The sequence below is a fragment of the Rhopalosiphum padi genome, chromosome 3 (genome assembly GCF_020882245.1).
Source record: "Rhopalosiphum padi isolate XX-2018 chromosome 3, ASM2088224v1, whole genome shotgun sequence".
In the NCBI taxonomy this organism is placed as follows: Eukaryota; Metazoa; Arthropoda; class Insecta; order Hemiptera; family Aphididae; genus Rhopalosiphum; species Rhopalosiphum padi.
In genome coordinates this window covers 16,780,969-16,800,040 of record NC_083599.1, presented here as the reverse complement: position 1 = coordinate 16,800,040, position 19,072 = coordinate 16,780,969, and the positions used below count along the sequence as shown (strand labels likewise).

The 19,072-nt window shown below is 29.2% G+C and overlaps 1 protein-coding gene across 1 annotated transcript; it reads left to right on the top strand.

Moving 5' to 3' along the window:
* The first annotated feature begins 12,626 nt into the window (after positions 1-12,626).
* On the top strand, positions 12,627-15,663 carry LOC132926801 (CCR4-NOT transcription complex subunit 2-like). The gene is made up of 7 exons (XM_060991205.1): positions 12,627-13,012; positions 13,764-13,891; positions 13,948-14,261; positions 14,356-14,646; positions 14,712-14,973; positions 15,046-15,153; positions 15,224-15,663. The coding sequence occupies exons 2-7, from the start codon at positions 13,767-13,769 to the stop codon at positions 15,387-15,389; spliced, it is 1,266 nt and encodes a 421-aa protein (XP_060847188.1). The 5' UTR covers positions 12,627-13,012; positions 13,764-13,766; the 3' UTR covers positions 15,390-15,663.
* The last annotated feature ends 3,409 nt before the right edge of the window (positions 15,664-19,072 follow it).

Genomic DNA, 19,072 nt, shown 5'->3' with positions numbered 1-19,072 from the left:
ATGTACAATACGTTTTTGTGATTTTGACAAATTTTATCTCTATAAATACTCATTAAGATAAATCGCGTTATTTAATAATCTAATATTTTTTAATAGGTAGTTGTAAAAGAAATTTTTGAGGGACTTTGTATTAAATTTTCTAAGCTTTTTGATTATATTAAATTATATTAAATTTTATATTCAGAACCTAGGCCAATCGATTGTATTTTCCTATACCAACTTTGCCCCAAATGAAAACGACATCCTTTTAAAGTTATTGAAGGCCAAACTGATAAAATAGTTAAATGTATTGCTTTTCAAAATCAGCAAACACTTTTTTTGGAGAAAATATGATATTAATTTTACTACATTCAGACAAAATGCGTTATTAAATCGGAAATACTAAAATAATTTATAATAATCAATAATTTCGCCTTTATACATTTTAGATATCATAGGTACTGGGGACGCAATTAGTATTATACCTTTTTATATCTTTTTATACGGGACGCAATTCGTACGCACCGGAATTGTACCTACACGTTATCGGAATATTCGTAACGATTGTCCATCGTCATTTGGTTAACTATAGTCGAAAATCGGCAGTGTCATTCCGCATTCGTGTGAAATCGAGTTTGTTATTTAATACTTACTGTATTTACTCGTCTCTCAAAGAAAACAAGAACAGCGTTTGAACATTTAAAATCTCAAAAATGAAAGTTAAAAGGAAAAAAGATGCGTAAATACTACAAATATACATTTTTCTTATCTAAAAAAATCAAAATCGTTCTAATAATAAAAGAAAATGAGGTGATGATTTATGTAAGTACCTACTTTGATTAATTTATATTTTGTTTTCATAACCTTTACTTTTGGTATTTTGTACATTGTAAAGGATTTTCTAAATAATAAAAAAAAAATGACCCAGAGATACGAATTAATCGATTAATGTATTGTACTACGAATTGTCAAAAGATCAGGTTTTTGTTCAACATCAAAACAAAACAAGTAATAATTCATTTTTTCTAAAATATTATTTAGTAGCAGCTAGTTTTGATTTGGGTTGAGATGTTTAAAATATTTTGTTTTAAACTCGTGTTTAAAACATTTAAATTAATCAAACATGGTTTTGTTCAAAACAAATGATTTAAACAGCATAAACAACTAAAAAATCAATAATTAATCGCCTTAGTAGCTATGATACTTACCAGTATACTGGACACTATATAGTTACTTTTATTTAATACTATTCTTTTTAAACAAACAAATTTATAAAATAGAATCAAGAATTAAAGTACTTAAATAGTAGTCATTCACAATATAGACTAGTAAGAATTTTACTAATTTAGTTTTCCAAATTTATACCTCGATAATACCTTAGTTCAATATTTTATGTTTATTTTTGTATATTTTATTTTATAACATAAACATAAATGATAAATGTATTATTTAATCATAATTCATAACACCATACGCAGATGAATCATAATATTAAGCTACTCTATTAAGAAACGAAATTGCAAAGAGTATTAATATAATATAATTATAATTTAACATAACTAACTACTTTTATTATATTATTTATTTTTGAATTAGTTATTTTAATATAATAAACATTTGTCAACAATACTTTACAATAAAATATTTTTTTGCAGTAAATTTTAATATATTATTATTACGTGAAATTGAAAAATAATAGCCATTGCTAAAGATCTAAGGATGGGACCAGAGCCTCTACATAATACATTCCTAAATCCAGCATTAGATGCGATATTTATTGACAAATAATAGAATATAGTAAAAACATTATACATACGATAATATTGCACATTGTATATACCATTGTATATACCTACATAAATTATATTAAATATACCCGATATCGATAACATAAGTATGTATTTTATAAAAAAGACAGACGTATTGTTGATAATATTAACTTTTGGACTTGGTTTCCATTATTTTCCTATTATTTCAGGATATGCATAATAATAATAAAAATGTTTGGTCAATACAGTTACTGTTATGTTGTTCGCTTTATAAACTTTATCTAAACACATATAGGTAACACACCTATAATACATAGCAAGCTCAATGCTCAACTATAACTATTATAGTATAACATAGATACTATTTTAAGCGGTGTTATACGATTGAGAATGTTGTATTTTTTTACTACCTAACACGATTGAGAACGATTATCGGTAATATTTTGTACCTTATATTCAAACGATTGGAAACGATTTTTGAGCGACGTTGTCGTTTATTTACATTTTTAGTAAGCATCTTGTGTAATGTGTAATATGTTAAGAATATTAAAATATTATAATGTTTATTTTGGACACAAATAAGAAATTAGGGACATAATATTATCGATCTTATTATTATTATTTATTATAACCTGTATCTATATAAGATTATAGTAGGTATATAAAGATTCCATATATGTAACAAATACAAAAAATAGAATTGTTTTTCAAATGGATTTTATTTAAAAATAGTTATGATTGTAAAATTAATGGAAAATAAGCAAACATACGAGTATATGATAATCATAATATGTCGAGGTGTATATATTATCATACAAAGAATTGTTTCCTTTTATTTATCAAAAATAATATTAAACATAAACATAACTGTTGAAACTACGAAAAAAAAAATATTATACAGAATATAATAAGTAATAACGTATAGTTGAACATTTAGAATTTTAGTAATACTCAACTAGTTAAGTATATAAATAATAGTTTACATAAAACATTATTCCTTTTAGTATGTTAACACAAATGTCTTCCTCTTTCATATATCTATCTACTTGGCAAATCACGGACGAAAAGTCCGCTTTAAAAAAAGTTGGACAAAAAGTCTGGATTCAATTTTTATAGTCGGACAAAAAGTCCGAGCACATTTTTAGTTTCAGACAAAAAGTACAAAATACAAAATATTTTATATTTTTATATACCTAATTAATATTTATTTTAAAAATTTAAAAATGTACATATATTAATATATTTTTGTACAACTAACAAAAATATAACGGAAATCCACTAGATTATGATATACTATTTTTTTTTTAGTTTAGTTTAGATTGACGTGTTTATAAATAAAAAAAAATTAACTGTTTGTTAAAATGTATTTAGTTAAAAATAAATGTTGATATTGTTGTTCTAATATGTTGTAATAAATTGTATAATTATAAACGAAAATAAGAAAATAGAAAAAAAATATAATAATATAATGTGTATATAATATATAATGTCTACAAACATTTTTAAATTTTAATTATATAAAATATTTTGTATTTTCGGACTTTTTGTCCGACTATAAAAACTGAATCCGGACTTTTTGTCCAACTTTTTTTAAAACGGACTTTTTGACCGATTACCCTACTTGGCTGCACAAATATTCTATTTATGTAACAAAGCTCAAAATTGACACTAAATCATTTTGTTTCCTATTTTCTAATTATCTTTTAAAATAATTGAATATCCTATAGGTTGCAATTCGTTTATAAACTCGCTTTTTAAATTTTCCCATGACCAGTTTCCCTCTTTATTTTCTAAATTTTCTAAAGATTTGTTAGCTGTATTTTTTAAATATATTGATAAACATTTTATTTTTTCATATACGTCCCAATTGTTTATTTGATCTACTTTTTCGTATTGTATAATACAAGTTTTTATATCTCCTTGACCGAAAAAACTATCTGGTTTAATCAGCATTTTATTTTGATCCATTCTAATATTGTTCGAATTTTTATTTGCTATATTAATACTTTTTCTGGTGTTTTTTATTACAAATTTTGAGTTATTAGAGAAGGTAGTATTTAAATTTGAATGTGATTTATTTGGACTCTCGATATCTTCGTATATGTGATTTTTATGGTTAGGTTCCATATTTATTAAATTACGATAATATTGTTATAAGTTGCTCTAAATTATTTTGATGTAAATTATTGCTATCTAGTGTTTAAAAATTTAAAATTGTATCTGCCTAAGTTATTAATTTATTTGCGTTATTTTCTAAATCGTTAGTTATATTTGTTATTTCGTTATTAATTACCTATATTTGATCTATTCCTAGCGCTATTACTTATTTCGGGGCTTGAATCACTCAAATTACTTTCTGCAAGTAATTCTTTAATATCAATTTTGTTTTTAATTGAATCTTTTTTAATTTCATGTTTTTATTGTTCGGTTAAGGTTTCTTCGATGTCGTTTAATTCTATGATCCCTTTATAATATCTAAATAATCTAGCCCTTAAATTGTCAACGGTTCCTACACTAATTAATTGTTTGGATTTGCATGATTCAATAAGTTCTGTTTTTTATGTAAATAATTATCTGTTAATTTAGTTATCTTTGAACCTAAAACTATAGAATCTTCGTCATTCATATCACAATAAGATTTTGAAACAATTTTTGAATAATATACTTAAGCTTAATACTACGTCACTGTTCACTATTTGATTATTAAAAAATTAAATTTTAAAATTTAGTTAAGTTAATAAAATAAAATTTAAATGATTGAAAATTAAACTAAACAATTTATTTGATTGCTAAAATACCTATATATAAAAACTAAATTCTAACCTACAATTACAATATTAATACAAATATAGTATATTATTATTTATTACAAAAGGTTTCTCACCTTGCTGTATACGTGTAGAGTGTAGATGGTACGGTAAGCATAACTGTACTCGCGCTGACGCGGTACAATAAGTAGGTACTGTCTTGTCAGTAAGACAAAAAAATCGAAGGTGTTTATGTTACTTAATCGGTATACACTACAAAATTGCGATCTGGGCTACTCTTGCACCCTAAACACCACACAAAAATATTTTTTTTACTTTAACCAAGTTAAACGTAAAAAAAAATAACTCGCTCCGGGTTAGGTTAATGAAAAAGATGACAAGGTTATTGAGGTACCAGGGAACACACATCAAAAACATCTCCGACTGTGGATAAGTAACCCCGTTAGGCCCCACCTTTGTGGTATCACCCTATTATAAGCGACACACAATTAAATCTACTATGCGCTTTACCTTCGTACACTCTAGCTGTCTAGCTAATGACACTCTTTAAAATAATTTAGAATAGCACTGTTAACTCGTGAGTTGTACAATGGTATGCGCTTAGCGCTTGTCAATTTTTACGTTCGTCCCTAATCGGCTGGAATAACTCAAAGATTACATACACCTAAATACTTTGGCACTATTCAGTTTCATTAAAACTTCATTGGCACATAGTACGTATATCCCAGCGCTGTTCCCATAGGCGGAAATCCATTGAAAAAGTTGGGGGACTACGATTTTTCTCAAAAACCAAGGAGGCTGCGCCCCCCAAACCCCCTCATAAATAATTCTAAAAAAATTTGGAATTTACCATTGGAAAAAATTTTACTGAAAAACTGAACGAAAATATAAAATTACTGTCCAATTATTTTTTTTTATATTTAAAATTTAAAATTTAAAAATATAATATATTAATATTATTATAATTTTTATAATTAATTCACTACAGTGTTTCAAAACAAAATTAAAACACATTTTGTTGTGCGTTTTTTTATGTTTTTAAGCTTTATAGCAATTGTAGTAAGTCAACGATTGAAGATAAAGTTCTGAAAATCTTCACAGCACTTCTTCTAGACAATGTGAATTTAACAAGACCCCAAATAACAACATCCGTTCTTCAGTTTCGGTAATCTACCACGCTAAATGTAAATCCAGCAAAAAACTATTTTTTTAACTGTAAAAAAATTATTATATATTGTATTTCAAAATTAATATAATTTTCTATATTTTGTTTAATTTGACAGACGATAAAACAAATCACTATAGGACAGCGTTCCAACTTATAATTTTAATTTTCGTATAAAATATTATGTAAAATATTATACAAACAAATTTATAATATAAAATTTATTATGTGTTATATTTCTTGTTTTTTAAGAATATAATATATGAAAATGAAACTACAAAATTTTTATGTTTGCAAGAATGTTTTAGGGGGCTCGGTGGGCTTTTTGGGGGGAGGGGGGCTAAGCCCCCTCAAGCCCCCCGGATTTCCGCCAATGGGCCTGTTCCTATCAAAGGTAAGAACGTATAAATGACTGAAATAATAACTTATAGACTCGGGTTTATTAGTAGGAAACACTTTTATTCAGGCGTAAAACAAACATAAAATTTATACTAATTCAAAAAACTCTTTAAATGCACGATTGTCGTGAATCACTCAGCGATAACGGGGGCCATGCATCCACATTAAATGATAATATTATATTTTTTACAATAACTGTTTACAGTATATTCGACAATCTCGTTATAGTCGATATCGACATCGATAGATTATATATGTATATTGTGCGGCATTGCTGTCGTCGTCGGCCACGTAATCCGGTTCGCCGTTCCGACACAGTCGCGTAATTATTAGTCGCCGCCGCTGCCTCTAGCGGCTAAAGCTGTTGTTGCCAATCATCATCGTGAGTTATTGCCATCATCGTCCATAGTCACCGATATTATTTTTATATCCTGAACCGTGGGTCTTGCTACTCTTGCTCATCGATATGGAATTTATCATTTATTGATGTTATTATTATTTATGTTGGGCTCGGTTTAAACATTGTTCGATGGTTAAAGAGACGTCTTTATCGGTTCTATTATTTTGTATTATTGGCTATTGTTATTTTGTTTGGACGTCTTTTGGCGTTTCAATACACATGTTATCGTTATGAGTTATAATTTATAACTATTAATTATTTATAATTACCCGGCCAAATGCGAGTAAATAGCCGGTAACGAACATCTTATAACTTATAAGAACGAATTATGGAACCATCCGCACGATACGAAATTATGTTTTATGTTATTTTAATTTTTTTCTTGATAGTAATTATTGAAATTATCCACATGTAGCGGTCCACATATACTTCTACGGAATAGCTGTTTAGATCAGTATTACCCAACTGGTGTTCCGCGGAATCTACATATTAGAGTATGAAACTGTTAATATGGAAATTGACGTTCATTTCTATTATAGAGCTATTCTCAGGTATATGCACTTTTAAATGGCAAGTGTTATTTTGACAAAAAAGTTTAGATGTGCGGAGTGAAGTGGTATGGGGTTACCCCGCAAAATGTTTGTCCACTACTCCGCTTGTCTAAACTTTAAATACGTACGTATAACTCATAAACTACTCGCCCTAAATTCGATAATTTTTTATTAAAAACGTTGATTTTTTAACAACTTGAAACTACATTATCCGATCATCGTCAATAGCAAAAGACGTGCATAACATTTGCAAATTAAAATTATAGTAGGTACTATTATAGTAGTAACATAGGTACATTATGTAACATTATGGGTCAGTTATATTATAATGTATATTGTATAAAACGGTGCCAAAAACAATTATATAAAACTTACTGTATACTGATATATATTGAACAACATAAACCTATAACCATAACCTAACCTAAAAAATCGATTTTGTTAAAATCTGATTATGCGTAAAAATTCTCGTTTTTCGATAATTTTTAGGGTTTTTCCTGACGCTTTTGAAAACTACTTTTACTTTTACCCCTAAAGTACCAAAGCTGAATTTTCCCTTTCAAGGAAGGGCTGAAGTCAAAAATCAAAGCATTAATTCTACTCCAAAACGTGATGGCAGACACACAAAAAAAAAACATACATCATTATAAAATCAATACAATATGCTTCACTCCGTGCAGAATCTAATATTAAGTATAAATATACGTAATAGACCACAATACGATAGGAAATAGGACATATTTTACCAACGTTACATTTTTAGAATATTTAATTTTCACATTTTATAAAAATAATTAAAGTATAAAACATTAAATTAATTATCAGACTTAGGTACAGCTCAAGTGCTTGACTATCGACTTATTGAGGGGGTATTGTTATTGTTACGTTAAAATTATATGATCATTATGTTTTATAATATCTAACAATGTAAATGAACGTGACGTCGTAACATGTTGATAAAATTATTCAAATTTTTTACTTAAGTATTTGTAAATAATACACTACCCTCACACATGTTGTCGCCGTCTTATAAACATACAGCATTGTAAATTTGTGTTCAATAGAACCAATTAGTAACCAAGCCAGGAATATCGGCTAGCGGCTAGCCAAGCAACCCAAACCAATCTCGGACCCGGAGGCCACCAGCCTGCAGGAGCAGCTCATGTTATACGTAATGACTACTATTAAAATTATAAAAATATAAAATCCGGAAATTATTTTCACTGTGGGCCAATTTACCACTATAGCGTTATAGCATAGCCATAACTAGAAATTGTCTAAGACACCAGATGGTTACAATGATCACAAAAAATACAAATAAAGATTTGAAAGTTATTTTTTTATAAGGCATCACATTTTTTATAAAATATTAAATTTATGCCCGCCTCCTCACACACACACACACACACACACAATATGGCTAATATTCTAAAATAAATTATTTTGGATTTTTTTACAGGGAGGGGGGCTAAATACTTTTAACTTGAGTTATTGAAAATCAAAAACAACAAGAAAGCACAAATACTGATACATATTAACGTTGATTTGCCGTTAACGTATTTACTATTTTAAATAATTAAAATTTGTAAGATAATTTTCATATTATAGCCCCTTTGGGGACGCAACTGGGAGAGGGTACACTTACATGAGATAAATAACGAGTTTTCCCATCAATAACGTAGGACCGCAGATATAGCGGTGCAACTCGTTTGCGCACAATCCAAATTTTTTACCTAAATATAGATGACTCGTTTGCGCACAACGAATACCGTCGTTAATCTGAAACGGACGACTCGTTTGCGCAAAACATAAATGTTACTGCGTAACATAATATAATATAATATTTTATGATAATGAAAAACGACGCACACGCGACAAAGGCGACGTCTCGTACGACGGTCGCGGAAGAACAGTACGTACGGTGCGTAGGTGGATATGTCCACGGTTGTCGTATAGGCAAGAGAGGAGGGGACGACTGTTGAACTTGCCGAGCTTAATCTGTACAAAGGTCGTCGAACTTGGTCTCGGAATAACGCGATAGATAATAATAATATTATATCTTGAACAATACAAATTATCAGCATATCAATAATCGATATCATTAGTCATGATCATCATTAAAAATAATCGACGTGTATTAAATATAATATACTTTTAAACAGTCGTTCGCCAGAAACCAGTACTATAACTATTATACTGACTATGGATATCGAAGTTTCTGATGTTTTTGAAACGCGTCGAAGTAAAAAGTGCATAAATATAGATAATTATAAATTTAGAGAATTTCGAACGTTGAAATCAGGTGATATACATTTTAGGTGTACAAATAAAAAATGTTCCGTGAGTGTTGTAGTTAGGTTGGTTAATAATATAAAATATACAATTTTAAAAATGACAAACACGCATACTCATGAAGAGTACGACAACCGAACAATTCATCGAGAAGTAGCAAGAAGCAATTTGAAACGTAGAGCAGAAATACACGCCTGTACAAAACAGATAGTCCTAAGCCTATATTAAAGTGAGAAGGAAAATGTGCTGTTGTACTCAAACGAATCGTAAAAAAATATGTGTGCGCAAACGAGTTGTACCTTTATTATTTAAACCTAAAATATGTGTGCGCAAACGAGTTGTGATTTTGTGCGCAAACGTGTCGTAAAAAAGGCAAATGTGCGCAAACGAGTCGTACCCCAGATATAGAAATTCCAATAAAAAGCTGATTGCAAGCATAATGAAATGTTGTACAAGTAATAACGGTAATGTAAATTGTAAGTAGTGAATATCGCGACGAAAATATCAATATTAATATGATAAAATAATTACAATTGTTTACTTGGTTATTTATAAACAATACGTACGATGTTTATAATTTTCACTATCAAATGGCCAGTATGGGTGATGAGTGATGACAGCCAGAGTATTTTTACTACAATTTATAATATATTACGTTTTATATAGGGAAATTGTAGCTTGTAGGCTATTTAATATAGATTACGTACTATTCAATAATGCACTATATAGGAATATATTAATTATTAAGTACCTATACAAATATTACAAAATGCTTATAACATAAAATATGTATAAAGTTATAATATTACGCTAAGTGATGATAATAATTTTAAAAATTAATTTGCATAATTATTAGAAAATATGAGATACATATTATGTTAAAGCTAAAAATAGGATTAAAAATTATAAAAAATTTTACACTGATCTACAATTAAGTTTGTAAGTGTAATATTGCCCGATACCGGCTTTAATTTATTATTTCAGATTTCAGATATTTTAATAAAAATAATATCAGGACAGTATATGCCATATGTTGCCACTTAATCTGTGGTTGGGTAGGCTGCAACCTACATTACTTACGCCTTAATTCAGGTCTTCGCACAATTGATTCTGCTAAACGCAAATTTGCTATGTTGTATGTTGTATGTTAGTAAGACAAAGACAACATATATGTGAGCCGTGAGGGTATAACGTCCTCTTAATCAAAATTTATCTCGCAAGTTGCTAGTTGGCAACTGTAATATTTGTTGAATACGCTTGTCCATGATTTACCGAACTCTATTATAATATTTTATCAACTATTAATTAACTTATTTAATTGATTATAATTTGATAATTATCTAGAACGATCTATATTATTATAAAAATAATTTAAAGCATTCGGATTTCTGATCAATTATACATGACAAATCAAATGAATACACAATTATTTGTATATCTTATCTATTTGTGTTTTTCTTAGTTTGAATATTTTTATATTTTCGTCATGAACAAATCTGATTATTTTTACTGAATATTAAACATATAGCTCGTATTAGTATTTATAATTTATAAGATAATGGTACTAAAAATACTTAAAATAAATACAAGTATAAGTTAAAAATTGTGTTAAAGTTTCTAAATGTTTGTTATTACTTATTTCTGCAATCAAAATAAAAAACACGTTATAAGACTTGGGACACAAATTTGTTATTCAATGGACACACTTTGATTTTTAGTGGAAAGGTGTGAACTTTTTTCCTATGAATATTGTCGGGATGTAATACTGCTAGTTTATTGGCCCTTAGGCCTTAGTGAACCACCACTGTGGTGGGTCTAGTGTTCGATTATTTTAAAGTGTTTTCGGAGTGCAAAAGTACAAAACAAGTTCCAATATCAGTACTATAATTTAATGATGTAGTTAAAGAGGGTATGTTTATATGGTATATGCTATGTAGTATATATACTGAAGGGTGTTACATAAGCGTCAACAGGTACGCCCCCACATTCCCTATCAAAAATTATATTAAGATCAGTGGTGTAGCTATGGGAGGGGGGAAAGTGGGCTATACCTCCCCATCGTCTGTATTAACTTAATATAAAAATGAATTGTTATTGTTAATTGATGATTACCTATTTATTTTTTTTCAGTATTTGGGGTTTGCACCCCCTCCATTTTAAAATCCTGGCTACGCCACTGAGTAAAATTGTATAAAAAACATTTGACCTGAATATCTTCTGCAGTAGACTGGTTTATATAATTACTATAAGTATTATACTGATATTTTAACTGATCACTAGTTGATGTGTTAGGTACCTTGAAAATATAATATTTTAGGCGATTTGGTCCCGTTCTTTTTCTTTTAAATCTTACCATGTCATTAATTTCATATTATAATAGTGGAGTGTATAAAATTTCTCATATTTTAATCTGCATCTGTTGGTTGAATATTTTACAATTTTTAAATAATAGTATAAAAAAAAGATAATTATTAAAACAAATAGTGGTAATAATATCATTTCTAATAGTTTTCATTTGGAAAAGGGCTAAAATTGCTAGGGGGCTAAGTCCACTAAGTCCCCTCTCCCGATGTCCACTTATATATTGATGATTTTTTTTTAATTTGGTGGGCGTAACTCCATAAATGAATGTCCCCCCCTACGCTCATGATTCAACCAAAAAAACACGTTTACCCCCTCCATTTAAAATACTTACTACTATTATTAATTAATAATAACTATTATTCACTAAACTAAATAATATGTAGGTGCATTAACTACTACGGTAATCCATCATATAAATAATAAATATTGTAAATTAATTATAGTGATCACTGATCAGTGATCACCATCAGTTGCCGTATCGTAAATTGGTAGCGGTGGCTCCGTCGTCGTCGACGTATGAGTAATATTATTGGGCCCGGGGGTACGTCAATCATCACGTTAGTTATATTTGTATAGAAATTCTGAACAAACATCCTGCATACGACACACATACACCCGTGTGTGCCTCCCCATCATATAGAGGTTGTAATAATTGTGTGCGAACATAATATACGGCATCGCGTTGCGGGGTTTAAAATAATCGTTTGGCGCACTAATGGAAGGTTTGAACAGCGGCTGAATCGGCCGGTTGCTGTGCGACCGATAGAAAATTGTGAATTCACCCGACATAATCATTCTCCCTTTCAACGACCAAATGGTTGGCGCCGTTGGAGATGATGGGCGGGCGCGGGAGCAGGGCGCTGACGTACGTATTCGGTCGCGCACGCGCTCGCCGTTCAAACGTTAAAACCTATTTTTCAGATCATCAATATTCGATATTTACATACGACCGGAGAGTATGCGATAGCGCGACGTTGCCGGACCCGACCGTCTGATCAGTTGTTTGTGGAAGGGGCTGGTCTGACAAAAAAGCGACGGCGATGCCACCGCTGCGGCGTATCGCGAGATCGTGGCAACGGTGGCTCACCCACCTGCTGTGTCATCCAGCCCGATTGCCCGAACCCGACTCGCTTACCTCTCCCACCACCTCACCGACGACCCCTTCGCCTGTTGCTGCGTCACACCGAGACCCGCGCCCGAACACTTTTTCGTCGAACACTCGACTGTGCGCAGGTATAACGTTGTCGGGACCAGCTTGTACGAGTACGACCACCATCACCGCCGTCGCATCATAATACATACAGACACACACACACACATACTAGGTAAAACGATGATGAAATTATTATTATTATTGATACCTATGTTTGTTTTCACGCCGCTCCCGCTCTGAGTGAAAATGAAAACGCCTTGCGACTGATTTCCTATGTATATTGTATGCTTACTTGTTGATCAATAACGAACGGGTCTTTACATTTTTGAAAATCCGTACCAGGCGCCATGTTACCTATATATTATTACACGGTCGTTGCTAAACGACAAATCCTTAAATTCAAAGAACATAATATGTTTGACCAATTCGTTTCGCCTCTAAAATTATGACTATGCTTTCTTGTTAGGCACCATCCTGATTATTTAATATACGTTTTAAACCCAATCTACTTATCTATTGAACAATTATTGTTTTGATTATGCTATAAGTCATTAGTAAATATTAATTTAAGCATTACAATTTATAAAATTTCAATACACAATTAGAATGATATCAAATATTATGATAGTAATGTCATGTCCTAAAATGATAAAAGTTAAATTTTTATAAGTTATCTATTGAGATAATCCTCTTGATGAATATATTTGATTTTTTTAAATAATTATTTTAATAATAATTTTATTTATGGGACATTTTAATAAATAAAACAACTATTATATAGTATATATACTTATTTTTTGATCATTCTAGTTATCTAGTTAATACTATATTAAATATTATTAATGTATTGTACAATCCTTTATATATTTAATATTCATTGATAATGAATAATATTTGTTTTATTAATTACTCAATCATTAAAGAACATGCATCCATCACATTTAAATAATTCCTGGAGAAATGTCAATAATTTAGGTAAACATGCAGTGGATATGAATAATATACAAAATCATAATATGATGCCAAATCCTGTGACACAACTGCCTCAAAGGTTTGTTGAAAAAAAAAAATTGTTTGGTTGAAAAATTAATGCTTTGTACTTTATAGAAATTTGTCATTAACGATGAATGACATATTGAATAACTACATTGGTAGTCAAAATTCAGAGAATAGTTTCTTCACGTCTGGCCATAATTTGCCCCCACAATCCAATTTTCTGCCAGAATTGAACTGTAATAATAGAATACATTCCAATTTGAATAAATCTTACTTTCCTTTCATCGACAATGTATCCGACAATAGACCAAGGAATAATATTAGTGGCCAAAATTCTAACACTGTGTCCGACAATAGACCAAGGAATAATATTAGTGGCCAAAATTCTAACACCGTGTCCAGTGTGCCTGCAGGCAGTTCTTATGGTAAACATTCTCTATTTAAAAAATATGATCATATTAGTTGTAAGTCATTTTATTTTTATGCATTTATTTGTAATAATTATTTTATATTTATTAGCCAAACCAATGAAAACATTTAAATCAAATGAAAATGGCTTTAAAATGAGAAAAAAGGATTTCCCAGCATTACCTGGGTCTCAATTGCAAAATATCGGTAGTACTCAGTCTTCTATGGGAGATTTAAATGAACAGAGTACAACAAATATTGATTCTGGGGTGTTGAATGATGATAATATGGAGCAATACATTCATTTTAAAACAAGAAAGTTTAGCAGAAGTCAATTAAATACAGACTTCCATATGAATGGCACTGCTGTACCACCTACACCAGGAATTAAAATTGACGATGGTCTCTTGCGTATAATTTTTGTATATTTTTTTTATTAATTAATAAATACATTTTTTATTATTTAGATAAGGTTACCAACATACCTAGCAGTATGCTAAGTGATCAATTTGGAGTTATTGGTTTTCTGGTTTCTTTAAAAGCTAGAGAGGATAATCCTGGTTTGGTGACATTAGTTTATGGAGAAGATTTGACAACACTTGGTATGAACATGAATTCCCCTGAAAACATTTACCCGACATTTGCTGGTCCATTCCAAAATTCTCCATTAGGACCACATAATGGTGATTTTGATTTACCACCAGAATACAGGATTCATGACAAAATCATGTAAGAAAATAAAATGTTAAAATGTGAATATGTATTTTAGTGAATTAATTATTCATATTATTTAAATTTTAGGAATAATTTGGCTCCAATCAAGTTGTCTAAGTATCAGGAAGATTTATTGTTCTATCTTTTTTATACTTTTTATGGAGATGAAAAACAGATGTGTGCTGCTAATGAATTGTTAGTAATGAAACATTTTTATTTTTTTATAATACATATATTATAATTCAATTGTTATTTGTTGCTGTAGGCGTAAACGAGGTTGGCGTTACCATACAGGATCTAAAGTATGGATCATTCCTGCGCCTGGAACTAGCACATTAATAACAGATAGTAACATTAGATATGGCACATTCTATGTATTTGATCCGCAGTTGTGGTGCAAAGTGTTACGAGAATTAATACTTGATGAATGATCATTGATCATACCATGTTGGATGGATATATTGCATTATGCTATTTGCATACTGTCTGGTATATAAACAAGATAAGTTTGGTTTTAATCGACAAAATTATTCGATGTGTAAATGTCAATTAATATTTATTTATTTTTACTACCGTGACCTTGCACAAAATCCGTCCAAAATTTTATAATTATTGTTATTTCATTATCTTTTTTTTTTTTTTTTAAATTTATGTACTCTTATATTTTATAATAAGTTTTATGGACATCTGATGACAAATATCTAGATAAATAACTGCCATTCCATAATAATTTAATTTTTAATAGTATTACTTTAATTTATTTAGCTGTGATTTTTTGTAAAAAATATTGTTTCATAATATTATGATTTTAATAAATATTTATATGTACATTATATGAGGTATTTTAATTTTGTAGTTTGTTAACAATAATAATTTAATAATTGTGATAATATTATATATTTTTCACATACTGTGTCTTCTGATAAATATTAAACATTTTAGTGCATTGTACAATAAACTCAATTACATCTATAAACGTATGTTAAACCTAACCAAGTGTTCACAAAATATCAAAGTAAAATAATAAGGATGATGTACACACATCACACGCACAGGCAGTCTGTGATATTTGCATGTACTAACCATTCTACAGTATTGTGATGGTGAATAATGGGAATGGAAAGGTATTAGTTTAATCTAAAATTAAGAGAAAACTTCATCTGCATATTGCGTTGTCTCTGTCTTACAGACGTACAATATAGTAAAAACCGTTTTATATGAGTGAAGAACACTCGACTGTAGTGCAAGTCAATCAACCAAATTTTTACACTAGAAAGAGGAGATTTCAGACTGTGCGATATCGTTTATATTTTTTGATGTCAGTACTACAAAATAAGTTATTCAAATTTGAAATCCACAAAATATACAAGGGTTTTGAAACGATAAGATCTTTTTTCTTTTAGTGATAAAAGAAAATTAAAAACTATATCGCAGAGTTAATGTTGTCTATTATATAGCATGAAAATTGGATTGTTCGACTTGGACTACAACCCCAGTGGTCCGTGTCCGCATGAAACGGTTTTTACTATGTTACACGTCTCTGCAAAACGTAAACAACACATGCGGATGTAGCGTCCTCTAAAATGCTTAATTTAATCTGTTCAATTAACAACAGTCTAGTCTGGAGGGAGGTTAACTTCAAAGTTTTAGCAGTGGAGAATATCTGCATATCGGATAATGTTCACTGTCTACAATCCAACTTGGTTGAAAGTTACAGGCTTCCACTAGTCGCGACTGTGTCAAATTGTGGTGGTGGAACATATTCTGCAGAAAGCGTCTCGAGGAGATGAACATTAAGCACTAGTGCACTACAGAACATGACAAATTAAATTGTCATGGTACACAGAATACACCTGAAACGTCTGAAACGAAAACCGACCGCGCAATTTAACTGATAACGTCGTTTTATTTAGTAACCCACGTTATCACTTATCAGTTATCACCAGGGCTAGGATTTATAATATGAAACAGTATGTTTTATTTGCGACTTCTGATTATTGATTTTGTCAGTAATGTCCACGAATCACCTCATGATGAGATAAATGCTGGTGTTTTTATTTTGCATATTTTTGATAAAATCCATATTATTTGCTTATACGAGTAAACGAGTATTGAATAAAATTAATATTATTGCATATTTCGATTATAAGAATGCTAAAAATGCATGTTTTATAGTATATTTTGTAATTCATATTTATTTCAATAAATAAATATTTTGTTTGTAATTATATTTTTGTGTTTATCTTATAAAAATTTAAATGCATATTTTACAATTTTTAATTGCATACAAATCCTAGCCTTGGTTATCACCAAGGATCGATACTGTAGAACTGAGGTAGATATTATTATTATATTATATTATAATAGAAGAGTGGTCAATTCTTATTACCTTATACTAGTCAGTACTCAGTATTCACTATTAATTGTCTATTACGATAATGGTCCGAAAAAATTACAGCAGCATTACTTTACACATTAAGTTATAACTTATAACATAACTTTCACTGATAGCTCTTGACAGGGCTCTACATTTCTATAGTTTGTAGTTTGTGCGGTGTGATTTAGTATTAGGTATACTATTTAGACCACCTATCTGTAATACATTTATGCATCAATAAGTATTATGTTGGGTTGCATGAAAGATTGATTAATTTAATGGTTCAATAAAATGTGATGGATCACATAACAGATCACTAAATCTTATTTCAGTGGCTGTTTTTTGTTGGCTCAGTATTGATTCATTAAATATTAACCTTGTGATTTTGCACACGATTCGTCATTAATGTAATAATTTTAAATAGTGTTCTACTTAAAAATAATATTTGTAATTTTAATTCATATATTTTATTTGTTTAGAAATATATACAATAACAGCTAGAAGTTGTTGTCTATATTAATTTTAATTATTAAACTACATACCTACATATTTTATTTTAATATTTTTATCCAATTTTTAGATCTTAAGTTCTATACTATGATCTTTAGTTTCATGTAATATATTTTGATCATGTTTTATCAACATATTTTTTTATTGGTAGACAGATCCGCACTGGTCTTCTTAATTTTAAAATTTTTATGACCATGTTACACAAATTTATATAAATTATAAATATGAATCTATCAATAAATTATAAACCTTAGAAAATATTGTTATGTCTGTTGTATAATAATTAATAGGTATTGAGAAATATAGGAAATAATGTACTTAAGGAGTCTGAAAGATACAGTATCAAATGCTGTTTGATTTCCTGTTGTTCTAAAAATGTATTTTGTTTAGGTAAACTAGAGTTACACTGGTAAAAACATTTAAGGGGCATAATTATACTATTTAGATAAAAAAAAAATCATAAATATATAATGTGTATAATATGTATATTAATATATTATTATATATTATCTTTTGAATAACTTATCTAAAAAGAGTAGACTTATGAATAAGAAGACTAAGAGAATATTATAAGCGATAATATGTGAATACTGTTATTATATATTATACATTTGATACTTATCTATTATGTATTTTCAATATGTCATTTTAAAACAGTTTAAGACTGGGTTTGACAAAAATGATATTTAGACATAAGCAGGATTTTAAAGTAACAAATAATATTGTAGTTAAAATGTGTAAGGGGATTAATGGTTTTTCTATTTTAAATAAACCCTTGTACCAAATCAAAAAAATAATAAACCATTAATTTAATTTATATTTAAAATGATAATGACTAAAATACTTTATACTATATTATATTCTTACTATATTATTGTTACATATAATAATAATCTTTATTATTTAATCTGTATTTACCCCTGGGTCCTGGGAACTTGTCAGCACAATATTATCAGACATCGGTCCATTCAACAAACTTGTTGGACATTGTTGAAAAACTTTCAAAATTGATGGACTTTATTTACCTTAGGGACCAATTTAAACTTTGTTAATAATTCATAAAAATGAATATAAATTCTTCATATTGCATTCTTTATATTTTAGTGTACAACAATTATAAAAGTAGGGCCACAAAAATTAAAAATGAGTATATTATAATGTCTAAGGTTAGGCCAGACATTTTCTTGTAGGACCCTGGCCCTACCTTTCCCGTCCTTGGCACCCCAT